Consider the following 22,559-nt stretch of genomic DNA (forward strand, 5'->3'; position numbering starts at 1 on the left):
AGCCAATAGAGATGAAAAACAGAATACTATTATAAAGCAAAAATTTGGGTAAATTGAAAGAAGTGTGTTTAGCATATCTTCAGTTAAGAAAAAATAAAGAGAGAGAGAGAGAGAGAGAGAGAGAGAGAGAGAGAGAGAGAGAGAGAGAGAGAGAGAGAGAGAGAGAGAGAGAGAGAGAGAGCATTGTGGTTCTATGAATGGAAATATCATGAAATTGTCAAATTTTGCAAACATTTCTTACAAAGGTATTACGTATTAAACTTACAACTGGATTGCTCTGTCAGTACTAGAAGCAAATGTCACAAGCGAGAGAGAGAGAGAGAGAGAGAGAGAGAGAGAGAGAGAGAGAGAGAGAGAGAGAGAGAGAGCATTGTGGTTCTACAAATGGAAATATGAAATTGTCAAATTTTGAAAATATTTCTTACAAAGGTAGGCCTATTACGTATTAAACTTACAACTTGAATTGCTCTGTTACTGCTAGAATCAAATGTCACAAGCGAGAGAGAGAGAGAGAGAGAGAGAGAGAGAGAGAGAGAGAGAGAGAGAGAGAGAGAGAGAGAGAGAGAGAGAGAGATATTAAAAGTATTAAAAGTTACAGCTAACATTTTGTAATTTCGCGGGCGACCAGTTACAAAAATATGCTTTAGATGAGAATGGAACTTCGTCCGTATATAATTTCCCCTGCTTGCATTCCACAACCTGCTTTACATTTTACATAGAGCAAAGTATCATAACCCACATTTTAAGTATATAACAATTTTTCTACTTAAGAATACCTTAGAAATAACATGTGAATTAAGTAGCACAACCCAGGATACCAGTTTTGAAAAACCTGTTAACAAAATATACTTACCATGTTATTTATCAATCTCCAGAGGATATATGTATATCTAATGTATTGAGTAATGATGACTTAAATGAGTATGCCTGTTAGTATATCACTAAGTATATTTCATGATTAGAAATAAGGTATATTGTTAAATATATTCATAAATTGGCGGGTCATCAGCCCTCAGGAGCGTCTTTGTCCCTTATGCGGCTGTTCCTCTCACCTTCCATACCCAAACACCCCAAGGAAAATCCCTTATATCATTAAATAAATGACGTAAATTACACGATTCCCCCAACGGTTGGAATCCATAACGAATAATAAATATCGCTGATCAATTTGGAATGTCGAGCAAAGTGTAGTTTTATCCAAAAAACGACATTTTATGATTTTTGTTACCGGTGGGAACAGACTCAAACATCAGCTGACGAGTCAACGGGGAAGGGAACAGGAGAACATCATTGCTGAAGGTCCGTCGAAGGAAAATGGCCCAAAACATTTGATTTTCACCTGTGTGTAGGAGGTTCCCGTCGGAATATGTAAGTATAAGTGATAGCGAAGGACTCCCGAAGGTGCTGGATGAGAAAGACAGACGGATGAGGTGATAATGAGAGTTTAAATTAAACCAAAATGCTGCTGCTTGTGGTTGTGTGTGTCTGTGTGTTTGTTTGTGCGTGCGTGTGTTAAACCTCATTTTCGTCTTTATTCTGATATTTATTTATATTTGAGGATTTTATGAATAGTATTTTAATATTGGCAAGGCTTTCTCTTAATGATTATCAACTTGAACAATGGAAGCAGTTGCTTGTGATTCATACCTTTGTTTCAGGTGCCATCGGTCTAAGCAGGCGACTGAACCTGAGAAATAGGCCTATTTGGGGGGGAATTGTATCATGTAGGCTTAAGAAATATATCTTGTGACTATCTTATCATCTGGGCTTGGAAGGTCATCTTAGGTTTAGTAAATGGCGTGGTATTTTTTTTATGGGGTTGACTTTGAGGGTTGTCTGCTAAAGTAATCAGCATTGCCTACCTAGGCCTATGTGATTTTATTTTCTTATTATGTCATGAGGTTGTGGGTTGTCTTAAATAACTAAATACTCGATTACCGTAGGCCTTTTGGATTCTTATATTATTGGGGTTATCTGCTTAAGTAATGAAACATCCAAGTAATCGGTATTGCTTATCGTAGGCCTATGTGATTTTATTTTCTTATGTCATGAGGTTGTGGGTTGTCTTAAATAACTAAAGACTTAATTACCGTAGGCCTTTTGGATTCTTATAATAGTGGGTTTATCTGCTTAAGTAATGAAACATCCAAGTAATCGGTATTGCTTATCGTAGGCCTATGTGAAGATAATTGTTTGTCATGAGGTTGTGGGTTGTCTGCTAAACAGTTAACTTTCTTACCATAGGCTATTTGATTTTTCATTTTGGAAGAGTGGGCATTGAACGTTGTCTGCTAAAGTGATTAAGCATTGCCTACCATGAACCTGTTTTGATGCTTTGTTGTTTAATGTGGCAAGTTTTCGATGGCAGGTTGTGGTTATGTTGTTTAGGCTTATGGCTTAGGTCTAGATATGAATAGAAGGAAACCTATTGTTTTTGTTGACTTTAGATTTGATCCTATTTAGGCTTATGCCTGCCATGACCATATTTCTATTACTTAAGGAGTCCTTGGCTAGGCTAGACCTACTGATGATTAGAAGGAAACCTATTGTTTTTGTTTGCTTTAGATTTGGTCCTAATTAGGCTTATGCCTGCCGTGACCATATTTCTTTTACTTACGGATTCCTTGGGTAGGCTAGACCTACTGGGATGTCATTGTTGTATTTGTGAAACTGCGGTTACATTTCCTTGTGAAATTTTCATTTTATAGTTACCATTCTATTTAAAGTATGTTGTGGTAGGACAAGGCTGCTTAGGTTATGTTAAGTTAAGCTATGTAAAATTGCGTTAGTTATGATAGGCGGTGAAATGCTAAATATTTGTTAATTTTTCTTTTTACATAGCTACAACCTCAAATAACATTATCCAATCTGAGGGAGCGTGTAGGCAGTTGGGTCGCAAAATTCCTTTTCTACAAAATACTCGTCCACGCGGTTAACGAAGTGTAACGTGTACTGCTTGCCAGGGTAGAGGAGCAAGGAGATAGTGTAAAGTGAAGCCAGCTGTGGCTGAGCAAATGCTAGTATCATCGTCTCCTCCTCCGCCTGTTGACACAAAGGGCCTCGGTTAGATTTTGCCAGTCGTCATCTATCTTGAGCTTTTAATTCAATACTAATTCATCATCTCTGACTTCATGATTCATAATCCTCAGCCTTGTGCGCCTTGGTCTTTCGACTCTTCTAGTACTTTGTAGAGCCCAGATAAATGTTTGGTGAACTCATCGCTCGGGGAGTGATGACAGACGTGGTTTGGAATGATTTTCATCGTCTATGCTAGCGGCAGTCCTTGTGAACAAACGATCTGCACGTGTACCCTTATTCCGCTTACGAAATAAGAAAGGGGCTCGGGGTTTGGTCGCTTCGGCTAAGAACCGATTCAGTGCCCTCATAAAATCCATTGTCACGTCATTTTGATCTTGATTCAAGGTGAATTTTGATGTCAAAGTAGACTCTACATTTTAAAGCTATGGCCTGCTTGTTCTCAGGTCAATTTAGGCCTCGACCTGACCTTTAGCCTCTGCTTCCCTACCGAGATTCCCCGTTCTAGACTTTATTAAGCCATAACTATATTTTGGTTCTAACTATATTTTGACTTTCAAGTTTGTAACCTACCTTTTTTGGCTTTGTTAATGGACATTCTTTGATAATGTTATTTTCAGGACATATACGGTAAGTTAGTCATTATCTGAAGCATGAGAACTTCACGGCCATCTTGAGGTTGAATGACGACAAATGGCTACAAAGTTTTACTAGCTAAAACACAGGCAAAGGTTAGGCAAACTCTGAATAGGCATTGCATGATTACTGTCAGTTACTGTGGATTTCACGTTGATCAGTGACATAAGAGAATTAACTTGACCTGATGGCTGCGAACATTTTGATCCATTTAACCAGTTTGGTTATGCCACTTCAAGTAACGCTGAATTTAAGGTAATAGCATAGAGGCATAACACTAGCCTTACTAAGCTGCGATGACGTCCGTCTTGTTTGTTCTCCCTTAGGTTAGAATGCAATGTTGTGTCCTGACATGCCTTACCTTGACCGCTTCAGTATGTACTATAACGGTATGTCTGTAGGTCAGTGTACAACAGTGGTTCCCAAACTGGGGGGCGCGCCCCACTAGGGAGGCGTGAGGACGATACAAGGGGGGCGTGTTCAAACTTTTTTTTTGCTCACTTTGAACCAAATGTTTCGTTTTTAGTTACTGGAATGTACTATTATTTGTTTGAGTGGCTTTCATTATTAAAATGTAATACAAACAGAAATCTTTTTTCCTGTACAATGCTAAGAAATAAATGTAAGAATCATTTCATATAAAAAAAAAAAGAGAGGTGTGGGGGCGTACGGGTCTACTGGAAGCATAAAGGGGGCGTCAGGTAAGATAGTTTGGGAACCACTGGTGTACAATGTCTTACCTTAGAATAAATGGGTGTAATTCTACTATTAGCGTGCTTTTTTCCCCATTCGTATGGGGTAACACGGTTGCCTTCTTTTGAAGGACTTAGCTTTGGCTTTTGGGGTGGACGGTAGTTCCGACTGGCTGCCCTGCCTGACGTCGCTTAGACCCTGGTAGCGTGTGTTTGTGTGTTGTACCAGCCACCATCGCCCATCCTCCCAGTCAAGAGGAGTCATGTGCATTGTGTGGTCGACAGTTTGTTACGTGTAAGGCGTCTGTTATGTTTTTAGGGAGCCTTTGTATATCAGCGGCCAGTTCTTCATGCATTGATTAAAAAGAGACCTAAACTTAACCCTTAACCTAACCTAAAAGCCTAGTCCTTACCTATATACCTAATGGGGGGGGGGAGAGGGGCTAACGCCCCCTGCAACCCCCCTTACACTGCCGTATTTTAAGTTAGCCATAATAATACATACAGGTGGCCGCTATCCTACATACACCCCGTTTTTAGGTGTTGGGATGGCTGTGTTTGTGTGTGTATTAGTCTGTAACACCCATTTGCTTTACGCAAACCTATCCGTCGATTACATACATAATCCTGAGGCGTCTACAGTACACGGATAGCAAAGTGTCCGCCTTTCTGACCGGTCGGGTATGGTGTTGAACCCGCGCCACAGACTTCTACGAAGTCCGAGCTTGCTGCCAAAACCGACTTAGCCATCGAGGCTCCCAATAAGTGGCTGTAATGTAATGAACTAATCAGAAAGTGTGGTATGCATAAGAGCGAACTTTAAATTATCCTGATGTCAACTCCTTCAGTAAGTTGTAAGAACTTATGATAGGCCTGAAACTACAAATTGTTATCAAAGTAGAAATTGAAGATCCAGTTGGAACATATGACCATAATGTGGTAGTTTGTTTAAGGAATATGGTTATTGATTTTCAAAGGCTTATATATTTTGCCATTTTGGTAATTATCAGTGGCCATTGATATACCTTTGGTTAGGTGGTATTCTCAAGATTTCTGCATTCGTTGCTTATTGGAATGGCGGTGAAATGCAGGATAATTTGCTATATATATGTTTGTTGTGGGATATTTGTTTTTCTCCTTGATGGCAACATGTTCTTTCGTTTCGTTACTTCTGTTAATTGTTTCGTCTTGAGTGAGTTTTAACTGAGTATATGATAACATCACATGTGGTTCATGTAACCATTAGTGCTATTATTATTATTATTATTATTATTATTATTATTATTATTATTATTATTAAAAGCTAAGCTAAAACCCTTGTTGGAAAAGCAGGATGCTATAAGCCCAGGGGCTCCCACAGAAAAAAAGCCCAGAGAGGAAAGGAAATAAATAGAATATATGTAAAGCAATACTCAATTAAAATACTGGTACAGTATTTCAAGACCAGTAACAACGTTGAAAGATTTAGAGTAATGAAACTTGCAGGGGTCAACTGTTATGGAAAAGGCTGGAAATGATTAAATTTTGGAAGGTCAAGGTCATGGTCAAGCAAAATGTCCAATTCATATAATCAGCCATAAGTTTGGACATTGTTGTCACAGACTTCAAAATTGGTTCATATTTTAGTGTATAAAAATCCATGCCAATAATACATGTGAAGGTCAAGGTCGAGCTGAGGTCTGCGCTCTACTGAGTGCCCCAGTAGTTTTTCTACTATCTCGGCTAACGTTCATGCTCCATCGTCTGAACATTTCTTACCCTTGCTTTTAAAATTTCCTGCTTCTGCAATGTTCCGTTACTGTCAAAGCTAACGCTAAAATCTGCAAATATAACCACACCACACCTGAATTTCAACATCTTTATCATCTTGCAAACAGGATTTTCTGTACTCCATAAGAATTTTAAGTTGTCACAGCAAGACACCCTTGTCTACCTCGAGCTTCGGATTGTCATAACAAAAATGATCCTCTACTCTGAATTCTTAGAACTCCACATTGCAGCCGTGTGATTTGTGACGAGCTTCTCCAAGGTTCACGTATGCCACCTTTTTACTCCAAATCTTTTATCGCTTTCCCAGACTCACGTGGTTTATTCCTTGCCAAGCCTTTAATCCTTTTGTTATTGGTCTTCGAATAAACACAAACCATCATTTTTCTGTTTATGTTTCAGTTATATTATGACTCCGTTATAGTGTGTTCTTGGTATATTCTGCATACATCCACATTTGTGTATGTATCAGTAATGAGATGCATATGTAGTATATGTACACATAACAAGGAGAAGTACTGTTCAAGAGATAATAGCGTATGTCTTTTACAAATACAGTTGGTACTGTTTACTCAAACCATCGATGTCTTTATTGGAATTTTAACATGTACAGTATATTTGTGGTTCGAGTATGATTGACTGAAGGTTTTAATTTTTAGTGCGAATGATTGACTGAAGGTTTTAATTTTTAGTGCAAATGAAAAATGGAAGTGGAGCTATAAGACCTTCATCTGTAACTTGTGTGTATGTGATTATTACTGTATTGTTTTGAGAAGTACTGAATTTTTTTATTATGATTACAGTACAATCATTACTGATATTTTAACCCTTTTACCCCCGGGGTATTTGGAAATTTCCAACCCTTAACCCCCAGGGGGTTATTTTTTTCTAAGCACATTTTGCAGTATATTTTTTTTAAATTGCTCTAACAGCCTTAATTTTTTGTCATAGAGAGGTCAGGTTGGTCTCATTCTCTTGGAAAATGCCTGAATTTTCTCAAAAAATTATAAAAAAATATGAAAAACTAATTTTTGTAGCATTTTTTTGCAAGGACGTACCGGTACGTCCATGGCGGTAAAGGGATGGCTTTTGTGAAACGTACCAGTACGTCCTTTGGGGTAAAAGGGTTAAGTGTATGAAACTAAGCGTTACTGTTGTTGACTTTTGAATGACTATTTTTTTTAAAAGGAATGAGATATTATTAACCATGGAATTCTGTTCATACAGGCAGTGATTGATGTCTGCGCCAGGTCCTGGTGCCTTCGGGTCTGACTCTGTCCCCGTGCCTCCCCCAAACCCCCCTGCCACGTCAAGCCCCCAGACCCCAGCAACCTCGCCACTGGTCTCGGCAGGATCCTCTGTCGCCGCACAAAGTGCCATAAGAAGTAGACTGACGACAGTTGAGGAACCAGCGCCCCAGCCACCGCGCCCAGCAAATCCCAAGATGTCGAAGGCACTCAGCACAAGTGCCAAGAGGTATGAAATTTAATTGCCTTTTTATATAGAGAGAACTTCTTTGGGTGGAACCTTACGATAATAGATGTAGGGTGGTGGGTCGTTTGTCTCTTTGAATGCCCTATGTGTGGGGAGTAGTCAGTTGTAGTTTATATCGGTCTTTGCTGCCACTTTGTTTCACAAAATTGTTTCGGTTAAGTACCCCGCTGTTAAGAGTTCTCCCAAGTAGATTTGGAAATAATATAGAGTCTACTTTAACTTATTGTAATTTTCACAAGAAATATATATATCCTATAGCTCAAGCCTAACATCATACTGAAATGAAATTATATGCTTACATCAGGTGCCAATTTCTGTTTTAATGGCGAGTACAATTAAGCCAAGTTTTCATTCAAAGAGAGATGAATTTAAATTGGAGCTAGCCACTTGAATTCAGTTATTATTTGGGAAGAAATTTAACGTGAAAACCAAGGCCATAAATGAGGGAAAGGTAATGGAAAAAAACTCAATCTGTATTGTGTTTAGAATACGTGCATCCCTTACGTTTGGTTCCTCCATATGAAAATCTAATGATGAAAGATTTTTCTTGCTAAATTTCAATATATGAGGAAACATTCCTTTAAAAGCTCTGTTCCTCATTCTGAACTTTTCTTTTCAGTACAAGATCATGTCTGAAAGTGTAAGCATCCTTGGTGTTTGAAGAGCAATTCGAACTAGTAAAGGCCACTCAGATTGCAAAACTTAGTTCAAACAACTGAAATTTTAACTTAAAAATTTTGACATCTTTGCAGTACAGGTATCAAGTAACACCCAGTTGAGGCACCTATCCAATATTAGGTGTAGTAGTAATAGTTACCCACTGTGAGCAGAAGTTTTCTTGATTAAGTTTCACTTATTAGTTTGTTTTAACCCTTTTACTGGGCTCTTTGGAAATTTCCAACCCTTAACCCCCAAGGGGTTATTTTTTTCCCAGCACATTTTGCAGTATATTTTTTTTAAATTGCTCTAACAGCCTTAATTTTTGTCATAGAGAGGTCAGGTTGGTCTCATTCTCTTGGAAAATGCCTGAATTTTTTCAAAAAAATATCAAAAATATGAAAAAACAAATTTTTATAGCATTTTTTTGCAATGACGTACCGGTACGTCCATGGGGGTAAAGGCATGGGTTTTGTGAAACGTACCAGTACGTCCTTTGGGGGTAAAAGGGTTAACAAAATGCTGTGAGAATAAACAAAGATGTTGACTTTTCTTGGTGGAAACTTGGCGACTTCCTCCTGACTGTAACCTTTTGGTAGATCTTGGTGAAGATTTGTAATGGTTTCAGTAGCAAAAATTAGTCATATGTTGTCCAAATAAAAAAAAAAATAGTAAATCTGAACTGCTATCTTTTTAAGGCTGGCCATTTGGGAGGGAGTCACTTGTGAATGCAAAGATTTTCAACCATCTTGTGTTATTAGTAATAATGCCTTGTAGATAAAATCAAGAAAATGACAATTTAAAGACACGTTATTGCGTGATGCCTTTTGTGATCAAAATAAAGTTTGCTCAGGAATACAATAAATAAATACTGCACTCTACTCTGGTTCAAAGACAACGTAAGGGTCTTTATTTGACTGACTGCTTCTCATTCCTCATGCCATGTCCAAACCATGCAACGAGTTCCCACACGATTACAAACCCCGTCCTATAATGGGATTAAGTTTTCAGCTTGGCAGGAACTTTGCTGTTGAAATTTATAAGGTGTTGGTAGTTACTGGCGTGTGGCAGGAAGCACCCGCTCCCCTGCTAATACGATGAGTAGCCACTTTGTTTTCATCCTTGAGAGAGTACAGGCATACTTACATCGTCGTTGACTGGCTGTTCGAGTTTTTTTTTTTTTTTTATCTAGGTGATGGCAGTTTTTAGTGTGCCTGGGAAATTGAGGAAGAAGAAAGTTTTTATAATTTTCCCAAAAACTGCAGCTGACTGACAGATTTCTGTGTAACCTGCCAATGCGCACTTAATGTTTCTATTTAACATCATTCCTGTTACTGTACTGTTAATTCCCTCACTAGTGTGTACTGGTGGTGACAATGTTGCTGTAACTGAAAGGGGGGGAACATCGTTGTGCACTGTTTATAGAACTTCAAGTTACTCCTGCACTTAAGCTGCACCTTCATCTCTTCACTTTGCCAATTGTAAGGAAAGGGTGCCACTCTTTTCCTTCTCCTTATGGACAAAATAGCCCTATAAGGCCAGTCGATAGGAGTTGCGTATATATGACTCCTACCATTACTCTACCCGGAAGAGAGTGTGGCCCAAGAGACCCAGTGACTCTTTAACGTGAGACTAAGAATGAGACAACCCTGCAAGAGGAGATAATATGCTTACACATTGGTACACTTTGTCTGCTCGTTCTTACATGAGTAAGCTCTCATCACACGTGCCCATTTTCACGCTTGCCTATTCGCTAGGTTCCACAAAAGCCTTTTTTGCTTTTGCCCCCATTGGCTCACTACTATTCGTTCGCACTGGCCCCCCCCCTCCTTGACTGCACAACTATTCGCACTGGTTTTCCCTCTCCATTAGCTTACTAGTATTTGCAGGACCCCCCTCATTACTGCACTACTACTATTCTTCAGAAAACTCTCTCTAGAAAATGATTTATCACATCTGAAATATGGGGTGGTGAAACACAGTAACAATGAAGTAGTGAATATTAGGAAACATGTGATCATACTCTAATTAACGCACTAATATTCACACACTCCAATAGCTCACTACTATTCGCACCCCTTCATCTGTACACTACTATTCGCACTCACCCCCCATCAGTACTCTACTATTCGCACGCACCCCCCCCCATCAGTACACTACTATTTGCACGTGCCTTTGCCTCCCCTTAAGAACACTACTATTCACGCACCCTCCCCCTCATAATCACACTGCTATTCATGCTCCCCCCATTAGCTCTACTATTCGCACGTGCCCCCTCCCTCCCCATTAACTCACAACTATTCACACATCCCCCCTTTAGCTCGCTACTATTCGCACACGCCCCCCATTACCTCTTCTATTTGCACACACCCCTGTTAGCTATTTACTATTCGCATGCACCTCCATTAGCTCATTGCTATTTGTTCTTGCCCCCTCCTCCCCAGTAGCTCACTACTTTTTTATGCACCCCCATTAGTACACTAATTGCATACGCCTCCCATCAGCTCAATACTTTTCGCGCCCCCCATTGGTGCACTACTAATTGCGTGCATCCCCCACTTTTTACTTTTGGCTCTATGAGAGTATACTTTCATCTCTCCTCTCTCCTTCGTTCATTGACTTTTGATTATTCTTTTGCTTTTTACTCCTTACTTGAGTTTTTATATATATTTAAACATTTATGGTATGTTTTTATATATATAAACAATCTTTTATCATTACAGTGCGAGTGTTGCCGTTTTCATGTCAGTGTTATGCAGCATTTCTCGAGTGGAGAAACCTTCTCTTATGGTCTCTCCCCCTTTGACACTGGACAGCCAGCAGGTGGTGGCTTTTCTCCGCTTCTCCAAGTGGAACGACCCGGCCTCCGCCTTAGGGTAGTCGTCCTCGTGTGTATACTCCTTCTGTGTTCGAATGTTGACGTCGTCACTCCCTGGGAGTTCTTCGGAGGGAATACGGCTTGCAGAATACCCAGAGCTTGACTTCGGTCTTGCTCTTCGCTGACGACACTGCTCTCTTTTGCCCTACGTTGGTAGTTGACAGAGGGAGTACATATTGTGATGTATGTTTCTTGGGCCTCTTGGGGAACACCTTTCCCTTTCACTGGTTGAATTGTTCCCGCAAGTTTTTTATTTTCTTCATATTGATTTTGAATAGAAGTTTTTAATTTAACTTTGTTCCGACGTAGATACAAACCCTCTGCTATTTATAGGGTACTTTCGGCGCATCTGAAAGATGAGCCATGATAATTTTAGTGAGGGATAACTACCCCATCTGCTAATTAGCGGGTGGGGGTTGTAGTAGGCTGGCTGCCCCGCTCACTCACACCTCTCAGCTGAGTAACCACTTTACTTTATGGCTCGGTAGAGGACGGACATGCTGCCCTTCTCTCCCGCAAAGACTTGCCTTGATTGTTTTTCTGTTGTATTTTTTGTTTTCTTGTGTGTTTTCATTTATCTTACATATATATGAGTGTATATATGTATAAATGGAAATATACGTTGTTAGATACTTGTAACTTTGCTGTTGACAACGTATCCCACTGCCTCCGCCGTAAGGGAGTTGTCATTGCCGCCTCCCTGCGACTGTTGGTCGGCAGGTTCTTAACACTGCCGTGTGTTAGTTTCATTACTGAATTAAAGTGTATAACAGTTTAGCTCCCTTTCGAGTAATTATTTTACAAAGGTGGTGACTTACAGTATTCCCCGAATAGTCTATTTTGTGCATCGGAACATCAATTGTAATTGATCACAACTTCCTTTTTTACCAGGTAGCAGCTACGTAGAACACAAGGACGAGTGCTATGGCCGCCCTGTTCGTTATCCTGCGCTCCAAGTGGTAGCTCGTGAGCTGCCCTTGTTACGAGGTAGCATTCGCTGTCAACCTTGAACTTCATGTTCCTCTTTCTAGGGGAACTTTCTCTCTCGCGCGAGAGAGAGAGAGTGGTTTTTTTTTTTTACGCCTATGCTTTTTTCCCATAGAGCTGGGAGAAAGCTTTACTTAGGCTATGTCCTCTTGCGGGAGGACTTCTCTCTCGTTCGCGAGAGAGATTTTTACGCCTACGCTTTTTTCCCATAGAGCTGGGAGAAAACTTTCCTTTGGCTATGTCATCCTTCGGGAGGACTTCTCTCTCGTTCGCGAGAGAGTTTCTTACGCCTATGCTTTTTTCCCATAGAGCTGGGAGAAAGCTTGTTTTAGGCGATGTCCTTCTTCGGGAGGACTTCACTCTTGTTCGCAATAGTGATATTATTAAGCCTATGCTTTTTTCTCATAGAGCTGGGAGAAAGCTTTTTTCTCATAGAGCTGGGAGAAAGCTTGTCTTTGTTGATGTCCTCCTTTGGGAGGACTTCTCCCTCGTTCGCGAGAGATATTTTACGCCTACGTTTTATTCCCTTAGAGCTGGGAGAAAGCTTGTCTTAGGTGTTCTCCTTCGGGAGAACTTCCTCTCATTCGCGAGAAATAACTTGTAGGAGCTTGCTGATGCACCAGTGGCGGTGGCAGAGCTTACTCCGAAGCAGGTTATCCCTTTGGGGGAACGAGTCTCTCGTCCTCGAGAGAAGACTGCCTCTGGGTATCGGCGGTCCCCCGTTACGCTTATGGTTCTCCTTCAGGGGTGGAGCGAGAGCCTTATCTTGAGCCACATTCTGCTTCGGGAGAACAAACCTCTTATGCGGAGGTGTTATCTTTGAACCTGCTGCTTCTCCTTTATCCTTCGGGGTCTCGTTACGATCACCCTTCGGTCTGGCGTGATCGTTGAGCCTTCGGGCTCTCGTCATGTTGATCCTGCTGGTTCTCATGACAGTAGGAGTCCTTCGGGACTCCACTCGAAACCTTCGGGCTTCAGTTACGCTGAACCTTCCGGCTCTCGTAACGATGGTAACGTTGAACCTTCGGGAACTTGTGCCATCAATTACGCTGACCTTTCGGGGTCTCGTGACAGAGGAAGCTTGGTTCCTCGTTATCCTCGTTACGCTGATCCTTCAGGGTCTAGTAAAATTAGTTATGCAGAACCCTTGGGCTTTCGTAACAAGTCACTCTGACACTTCGGTGTTTTGTGACAGGGAAACTTCGGTTTCTCGTTGTGCTGACCCTTCGGGGTCTCGTAACATAATTACGCTGAACCCTTGGGCTCTCGTAACTTTAGTCACTCTGACACGTCGGTGTTTTATGACAGGGAAACTTCGGATTCTCGTTGCGCTGACCCTTCGTGGTCTTGTAACATTAGTTACGCTGAACCCTTGGGCTCTCGTAACTTTAGTCACTGTAACATTTCGGTGTGTTTTGACAGGGAAACTTCGGTTTCTCATGATGCTGACCCTTCAGGGTCTCGTAATATTAGTTACGTTGAACCCTAGGGCTTTTGTAACTTTAGTCACTGACGCTTCGGTTTTATGTGACAGGGAAACTTCGGTTTCTCGTTACGCTGACCCTTCGGGGTTTCGTAACATTAGTTACGCAGAACCCTTGGGCTCTCGTAACTTTAGTCACTCTGACACCAGTGTTTAGTGACAGGCTACGTTAGGCCTATGGTCTCTCGTGCTCTTAATCACGCTGATCCTTCGGGGCCTCATGACAGGGAAACTTACGTTTCTCGTTTGCGCTGACCCTTCCAGCACTCACAACGCAGTTCACGCCGAACTTTGGGTTCTCGTGATCATAGCCATACTTTTATGACAGAGTTTGGGGAGTCTCATTGTGTTGACCGTTCGCGCTCACACAACACAGGCTATCGTGAACCTTTGGGTGAACATAGTAGTGAGTACTCTCGCCACACAGAGCTCTCGCGCGCAAATTGGCGCGCACGGACAATCGGGCGGGCACAACCGGTTTGGCATGCATGACCAAATTGGCGCGCAAGACCGGATTATCGTGCACGATCAAATTGGCGCGCATGGCCGATGTGGCGCGCGCGAGCACCTAGGCGCACTCAATCAGTTGGGGTGTGCGAACAACTCTTTTAACAGAGTTTTACGAGCTCTCGTCCCGTGAATTATTCGCGTGCGACCATCGTCATCAAGAGTTTTGCTTTTATGACAGAGGGATGCCTGCTGCCTGGGGGTTTGCGAATCTCTACAGGTAACTGTGACACAGTTCCTTTGAGTCCTGGTCAAGTAGCACGATTCCTGAAAATTCCATTAGGAATCGGCGTCGGAGTTCTCGGCACAACGTCCCTTTAGGTCGTGGGAGGGGAATTCGCAAATGAATTCTGAACCCCTGGGTTCTCATCCGAATCTCTCGGTTTCCGCGATCCAGAGTTTTTTCTGGGGACGACCTCCACCCCCTGCAGGATCGGTCTTCCAAAGGTGTGATTTGATGCGTCACTGCACTCCCAGCTGATTACTATATCAGCTGGTCTGGTTTCGCTAGCACCGATCCTTTCGTTTTCGAGCGAACCACAGCATCTTTTCTCCACCTTCCCACTTCGGGTGGTTTGGTTAGCAGATTGAAATGAGCGAGGAATGAAAAATTCTGTACATTGCAGTTCATTTCCCCTGACAGGCCTTGCCCGATTTAGATGGTAGTTTTCTTACTAGTGAGAAAGCGTTCGATGGCAACCCTGAAGCGGTCGATGGCAATTATTTCTGGCCTTCTTGAAGCAAACCCTGACATACGAGACTCAACCCTTTTCTGGAGACTCGTTACTGAGAAGTTTTTACAGAACTTCAGTGGGTATTGTTAAAACTTCATGATGGCCGTAGGCCTTCCCGGAGCGGTGGGTGGTCTTTTTGTCCGATGTCACTTCGTCCACGTCTTTTTGTCCAATGTCTTTTCGTCCGATGGACTTTTGGTCCAACGACACTTGGTCCAATTTCTAAAGAAAACAAGTATCTTAAGGGACTCTTATTACCGTTTACTTCACTTTTTCTTAAGTTTATACCTTATTGGCTTTTATGATAAAGTAATATGCTCATTTTCTAATTACTCCATTATTAATGGTTAACATTCTCTTTTTCTTCTCTTTCTTTAGTATGGTACTTTATGATTAGTGTGCTGCAAGTTTGGTACTTCAGTTTATGAATCTGCCCATCCCGAAATGGCGAAGTTCATACAATCAACGAAGAAGAAAAGAAAAGTTGTAGATGAAAGAAATTACATCTACGATTTTCATTCAACTAATACAAAACTTGGAAAAGAATACTGGCGGTGTGAGAAAAGGCAGCTGTGTTCAGTGAGCATTCACACGGTTACGGAAGACAAATTACCAAAAATTATTCATTCTTCTGGTGAGCACCTTCATCCCACAAATTAGATGCTAGAAAAGCAGTTGCCGATATTAAGGAAGAAGCGATTGAAAACATAGCAGCAAGTTTGCGTAGAATATTATCGAGAAAGTTTACGGAGATAACTGCATTATTGCCGAATAAAACCAGACAGTTTTCGGACAATTGGAAATATGGAACCTGATGTAGATCCAATTGATCTCTTGGGAGATTTCGATTATGCGATTCACAAGTCACTTAATTCATCATTCCCTAATTCATCTATCGTTGCATGTTTGTTTCATCTGGGGCAGCACCCATCCATATACCAAAGGCACTTCCCCCAATTTTGGGGGGTAGCCGACATCAACAAGAACAAAACAAAAAAAAAAACAAAAAAAAGGGGACCTCTACTCTCTATGTTCCTCCAGCCTAACCAGGGACTCAGCCGAGTTCAGCTGGTACTGCTAGGGTGCCACAGCCCAACCTCCCACATTTCCACCACAGATGAAGCTTCATACTGCTGAGTCCCCTACTGCTGCTACCTCCGCGGTCATATAAGGCACCGGAGGAAGCAGCAGGGCCTACCGGAACTGCGTCACAATCGCTCGCCATTCATTCCTATTTCTAGCACGCTCTCTTGCCTCTCTCACGTCTATCCTCCTATCACCCAGAGCTTTCTTCACACCATCCATCCACCCAAACCTTGGCCTTCCTCTTGTACTTCTCCCATCAACTCTTGCATTCATCACCTTCTTTAGCAGGCAGCCATTCTCCATTCTCTCAACATGGCCAAACCACCTCAACACATTCATATCCACTCTAGCCGCTAACTCATTTCTTACACCCGTTCTCACCCTCACCACCTCGTTCCTGACCCTATCTACTCGAGATACACCAGCCATACTCCTCAGACACTTCATCTCAAACACATTCAATTTCTGTCTCTCCATCACTTTCATTCCCCACAACTCTGATCCATACATCACAGTTGGTACAATCACTTTCTCATATAGAACTCTCTTTACATTCATGCCCAACCCTCTATTTTTTACTACTCCCTTAACTGCCCCCAACACTTTGCAACCTTCATTCACTCTCTGACGTACATCTGCTTCCACTCCACCCTTTGCTGCAATAACAGACCCCAAGTACTTAAACTGATCCACCTCCTCAAGTAACTCTCCATTCAACATGACATTCAACCTTGCACCACCTTCCCTTCTCGTACATCTCATAACCTTACTCTTACCCACATTAACTCTCAACTTCCTTCTCTCACACACCCTTCCAAATTCTGTCACTAGTCGGTCAAGCTTCTCTTCTGTGTCTGCTACCAGTACAGTATCATCCGCAAACAACAACTGATTTACCTCCCATTCATGATCATTCTCGTCTACCAGTTTTAATCCTCGTCCAAGCACTCGAGCATTCACCTCTCTCACCACTCCATCAACATACAAGTTAAACAACCACGGCGACATCACACATCCCTGTCTCAGCCCCACTCTCACCGGAAACCAATCGCTCACTTCATTTCCTATTCTAACACATGCTTTACTACCTTTGTAGAAACTTTTCACTGCTTGCAACAACCTTCCACCAACTCCATATAACCTCATCACATTCCACATTGCTTCCCTATCAACTCTATCATATGCTTTCTCCAGATCCATAAACGCAACATACACCTCCTTACCTTTTGCTAAATATTTCTCGCATATCTGCCTAACTGTAAAAATCTGATTCATACAACCCCTACCTCTTCTAAAACCCCCCTGTACTTCCCAGATTGCATTCTCTGTTTTATCCTTAATCCTATTAATCAGTACTCTACCATACACTTTTCCAACTACACTCAACAAACTAATACCTCTTGAATTACAACACTCATGCACATCTCCCTTACCCTTATATAGTGGTACAATACATGCACAGACCCAATCTACTGGTACCATTGACAACACAAAACACACATTAAACAATCTCACCAACCATTCAATTACAGTCACACCCCCTTCCTTCAACATCTCAGCTTTCACACCATCCATACCAGATGCTTTTCCTACTCTCGTTTCATCTAGTGCTCTCCTCACTTCCTCTATTGTAATCTCTCTCTCATTTTCATCTCCCATCACTGGCACCTCAACACCTGGAACAGCAATTATCTCTGCCTCCCTATCATCCTCAACATTCAGCAAACTTTCAAAATATTCCGCCCACCTTTTCCTTGCCTCCTCTCCTTTTAACAACCTTCCATTTCCATCTTTCACTGTCTCTTCAATTCTTGTGCCGGCCTTTCTTACTCTCTTCACTTCTTTCCAAAACTTCTTCTTATTCTCTTCATATGACTGACCCAGTCCCTGACCCCACCTCAGGTCAGCTGCCCTCTTTGCCTCATGTACCTTGCGCTTTACTTCCACCTTTTTCTCTCTATATTTTTCATACTTCTCTATACTATTACTCTGCAGCCATTCTTCAAAAGCCCTCTTTTTCTCTTCCACTTTTACCTTCACTCCTTCATTCCACCATTCACTGCCCTTCCTCATGCTGCCTCCAACAACCTTCTTGCCACATACATCACTTGCAATCCCAACAAAATTTTCTTTTGCTAACTTCCACTCCTCCTCTAAATTACCAGTTTCTCTTACTCTCACTTCGTCATATGCCATTTTCAACCTTTCCTGATATTTATTTTTTACCCCAGGTTTTATTAGCTCTTCAACCCTCACTAGCTCCCTTTTACATCCACCTACTCTATTCCCCCACTCTTTTGCTACAACCAATTTTCCTTCCACCAAAAAATGATCAGACATACCGTTAGCCATACCCCTAAACACATGCACGTCTTTCAATCTTCCAAACATTCTTTTTGTTATCAACACATAATCCATTAATGCCCTTTCTACTACTCTTCCATTTGCCACTCTTACCCATGTATACTTATTTTTATCTTTCTTCTTAAAAAAGCTAGCACTTATTACCATCTCTTGTTCAACACACATATCTACCAGTCTCTCACCACTCTCATTTTCACCTGGTACGCCATACTTTCCAATGACACCTTCTACCTCTCCAGCACCCACTCTAGCATTTAAGTCACCCATAACAACTACATAATTCCTTCTACCCAGTCCTTCTACACACCTAGTTAATTCATTCCAAAACTCATTCCGCTCTTCTTCACTTTTCTCACTACCTGGCCCATACGCACTGACAAACGCCCAACATTCCCTACCCAACCTAACCCTTACCCACATTAACCTAGATGATATCTCCTTCCATTCCACTACTTTACCTGTCATCCATTCATTCAGCAATAAAGCCACACCCTCTCTCGCTCTTCCCCTTTCAATCCCAGACACTCTACCAGACATTTCACCAAACATCACTTCACCCTTTCCTTTCATCTTTGTCTCACACAAGGCCAATACATCCATCCTCCTACTTCTAAACATACTTCCAATCTCACATCTTTTACTCTCTATCGTACTACATCCACGCACATTCAAACACCCCAAAACTAGAGTGCGGGGAGCAGTCACTCTCCCCCCAGCTCCATTTCTTTGTTGCTGTCTCACAGGATACTTTTACAGGAGAGGGGGTTCCCAGCCCCCTCGTCCCGTCCCTTTTAGTCGCCTCTTACGACACGCAGGGATAACGTTGGCGCTATTCTAATTGTTTTATGCCCCCGCGGCCACTGGGGCAGCACATATTTAGAAAATTTTTTGATGCAAGTCTCAAAGAAAAATATAACAAACACACTAAATTCTGTCTTAAAGTAAAATGTTTTTCAGCATAAGCATTCCTCCCTACTGATGTTGGAGAGGCCTATGAGGAATTGATAAACAAGAAGAGAGAAAAAGTTCCTTACAAGGTTTAACTTTCTTTTGGGGAAGTCATGGATTGTCTATGGTTTTTTCTTTTTTCTTTTATGGATTGAAATGATTTATAATTGGACCGAGAGTCCATCGGATGAAAAGACATTGGACAAAAAGACGTGGACGAAGTGTTGTCGGACGAAGTGACATCGGACGAAAAGTCGGTACACGTCCCGGAGCATGCGCTCTAGCCAAGACAAAACCGCGAGGTTATTGTCTTGAACTCGGTCCTACCGTTTGATGGTGGCAGCCTCCCCCGTCATTGTACCGTGGGTATAACGACTTGCCTTTTACACGATAGGGTTCCGAGACTTTTATTTTATCCTTACAGGGTTATTGTTTCTAACAATTAGTCCCGAAGGAACATTGTTAGCTGATGTTAAAAGAACGATAGCAACAGTGTGGGCAACTTTTCATTACGTTAACGAACGTTTCAAACCCCGCCCACAGGTAGCCAGACGTCCATTTCTGTGTAATGAACTCTGGCTAGCCCCTCACATAAAGGGGGGGGGGGTAAACTAAAGGGGAAATGAACGCCTCTTCAACTGTATATTTTGTTTGAGAACATGTTCGCTCTCATTCAAGAAAATATTACATTCAACGATTAAAATTCTTTCGGCAATAATGTTGCGATTCGTCGCATATACATTATTCCCGCAACCGGATTCATTGCAAACATTTCCTGGAGGCAGAGAATACGCATGTGCTAGCGCTAATGGATAAGTACATATATGCGTGCAAGCGGTCTTTCTGCCAATAAGGGCCATATACATCTTGCAATTAGAACTCCGTTCTATTAAGTTGTATATTTATATCCCTTACTGAAACCAGGTTATTCAGTACATTACTTGGCTACTTTCCTGTAAGCAGACATACAGCATTTATGTTCTGCCTTCTTATACTGTAGGCATTTTTTCCTTTCCCCCGATCGGAAATCTTAGTCTCCTACAAAGGCTTTGGCTGGAAACTTCTCATAAGCATATCTGTTCCCTAGTAGGGAACTTTTAATATAAATGCTAGGTTACTGATCGGAGACAGAGAAGTACGAAGGTTTTTTGTCCTAAGTAGGAGAAACCTCCGTTAGGAACGTTTTCAACGTTCTCCAACTGAGTTCCGGACACGACTTTTATGTTGAACTACGCATGTATGCTTGTCATTCACAGTTCGGTGTTACTACTCCGTAGTAGACTTATGCTTTTTACCCACCCAACAATAGATTAAAGATACGTCTCAATCCCCTCTCGGGTTAGGTTGGACGAGTTCGGTGGTTACCGTACAGTCTCTTGTCCGGAAAGCAATCTCTATGGAGATTCGCTATTATAACATAAGCTGTACTGATTAACTGGTTTTCTGTTTGGTATCGGTCTTATTCGGCCAACCACACTGGATTAGTGGCAGTTGGAGGGAGAACAGGCTGTTCCCCTTCATTGCAAGAACGTGTAGTTACACGTCTCGACATCATCTCGAGATGTGTTTAGTGCTATGCACTCCCCCCCCTCCTCACCGCTGGACAATCCGCGGATGATGGGTGGCAGACGAGAGCTTCTGCAAAGAGGCCTGTCTTCTCATCTTCCCTCTGGATCTGATGCTCTCTTTAATGCATCAAAAGAGAGAGGGTAGGGGGCGGCGTATGCCGCACCATTCCAGGCTCGTCCGTTGGCCTGATTCTGAAAGGTACCAGCTTTCACCTCTCTTAGAGAACCATCTAGCAGTACGAGGCCTCAGATGGACAGAGGACAACTAGTTGCCCCCATCTGCTCGCATCATTCCTGGTACAGGAATGTGCTTGCAAAACCACCTAGATAATGGGCTCCTAGTGTCTTGGAATCATCTTGTATCCAACAAAGTCTTAACTTTGTGAGGTCCCCGACTGTGGTTATGCTCACAGCAGCCCTGATCTTCAGGCTCCCACTCGACCGTTCCCCAGTCCCGGAACACCAGTCCCTCAAACAAGATGTATTCCAAGATTGGTGGGGCGGCCATGAGGTGTGCCTTGTTTTTTTCCCCCCCATTCGGTCTGGTGAAAAAGTCCTCGGCCAAGTCAGGATAAGCAAGGTCTTAACAATGACTCTAATAGCTTCGCTATGGCATCCCACAGAATGGTTCCCAGACCTTCTGCAGCCCCTGACAGAGCTCCAATAGCCTCGCTATGGCAACACACAGAATGTTTCCCGGACCTTCTACAGGTCCTGACGGAATTCCGAGGGATCTTCCTCCACGGAACGATCTTCCAAACAGCCACATGCTAACACTTTCCTAAGCTGTAGCTTTGCTTCGACTTCACGCCTGGGACGATCCTACACCACCTCTCTCAAAGAGGCCTTTCACAATAAGTTACGGAAAAGATCTCTAGGCTCCTCAGACACTTTTCTGCGTTGGTCTTCCAGGCGAAGTGTTCGGTCCTTTGTGACTGATGTCGTGGAAGGAGATTCTCTCCCATCGATGCCTTTACTTATTCAAGTGTGAGATAACTTGTCCCCTGTCGGATCTCAACCTCCTCCTGGGAACGCGGTTCGGGTCCTTCAGTCCCTGAAGGCCCCTCTCTACGAACCTTATGCCCAGCAGCAGATCGCTTCCTTACACGGAAGACCGCCTTTCTACTCACTTGGGCTTTTGATCAAGAGAGTTAGTGTGTTGTATGATCCATCTTCTGATGTCTCCTACCCTAGGAGACTGGGAGAAGTAATCCCCAGTAGTGTTCCTGAGTGGATTGCCAAGACTCAAAGTCCGAGTGTGCTGTACCGTAGGTGCAGCCCATTTCGAATAAAGTGTCTTCGTTCGGTAACCGAAAACCCATCAACTGGGGTTTTACCCAGTGAGGAGTCTGTGGGGTTACCTTAAAAGAATGATACCAGCTCGCCCCCGTGTGTCGGCACTGTTGACCAGCACGGGGAAGGTTAAGAGGAGGACCTCAAGTATTTCCTTCCCCTCTGGGAATGGAAGGCAATTGAGGTTACTCTCAATCTAGTCTCTCCTCCATCCTAAGACCCAGAGCTCGTAACGTCGGTGGCGTTGTTACGTCCCTAGTGTTGGAGAAACTACTCTGTGGTGCAGATACTTTTAAGTGGGCATGTGGAAGCGTCAATCGTCCTTCACGGCCCACTACCTGCAAAGACGTAACCCACAAGAACATGGAGACCTTTTCCATTGGTCCTGTGATGGTCGCACAACAAATGGTCTAAACACCTCAGGCACCT

At 42.5% G+C, this 22,559-nt stretch overlaps 2 protein-coding genes across 3 annotated transcripts in view; one reads left to right on the top strand and one right to left on the bottom strand.

The window, feature by feature from the left end:
• Window positions 1-3,634, bottom strand: part of LOC137628588 (coagulation factor IX-like) — a 29,447-nt gene extending 25,813 nt beyond the window's left edge. The window contains exon 1 of the mRNA XM_068359742.1: window positions 3,610-3,634. Coding sequence (XP_068215843.1) covers window positions 3,610-3,634 — 25 coding nt within the window. The remainder of the gene's footprint in view (window positions 1-3,609) is intronic.
• LOC137628840 (ubiquitin-conjugating enzyme E2 E1-like) overlaps window positions 1,095-22,559 on the top strand; it is a 52,351-nt gene continuing 30,886 nt past the window's right edge. Inside the window, exons 1-3 of one of the 2 annotated variants that reach the window (XM_068360081.1) lie at window positions 1,095-1,368; window positions 7,359-7,607; window positions 8,245-8,265. In XM_068360081.1, the coding sequence (XP_068216182.1) occupies window positions 7,369-7,607; window positions 8,245-8,265 (260 nt within the window). In that variant the 5' untranslated portion in view covers window positions 1,095-1,368; window positions 7,359-7,368. The remainder of the gene's footprint in view (window positions 1,369-7,358; window positions 7,608-8,244; window positions 8,266-22,559) is intronic. The other variant, XM_068360082.1, reaches the window with a different exon arrangement.

This window comes from Palaemon carinicauda, chromosome 36 (assembly GCF_036898095.1).
Source record: "Palaemon carinicauda isolate YSFRI2023 chromosome 36, ASM3689809v2, whole genome shotgun sequence".
In the NCBI taxonomy this organism is placed as follows: domain Eukaryota; kingdom Metazoa; phylum Arthropoda; class Malacostraca; order Decapoda; family Palaemonidae; genus Palaemon; species Palaemon carinicauda.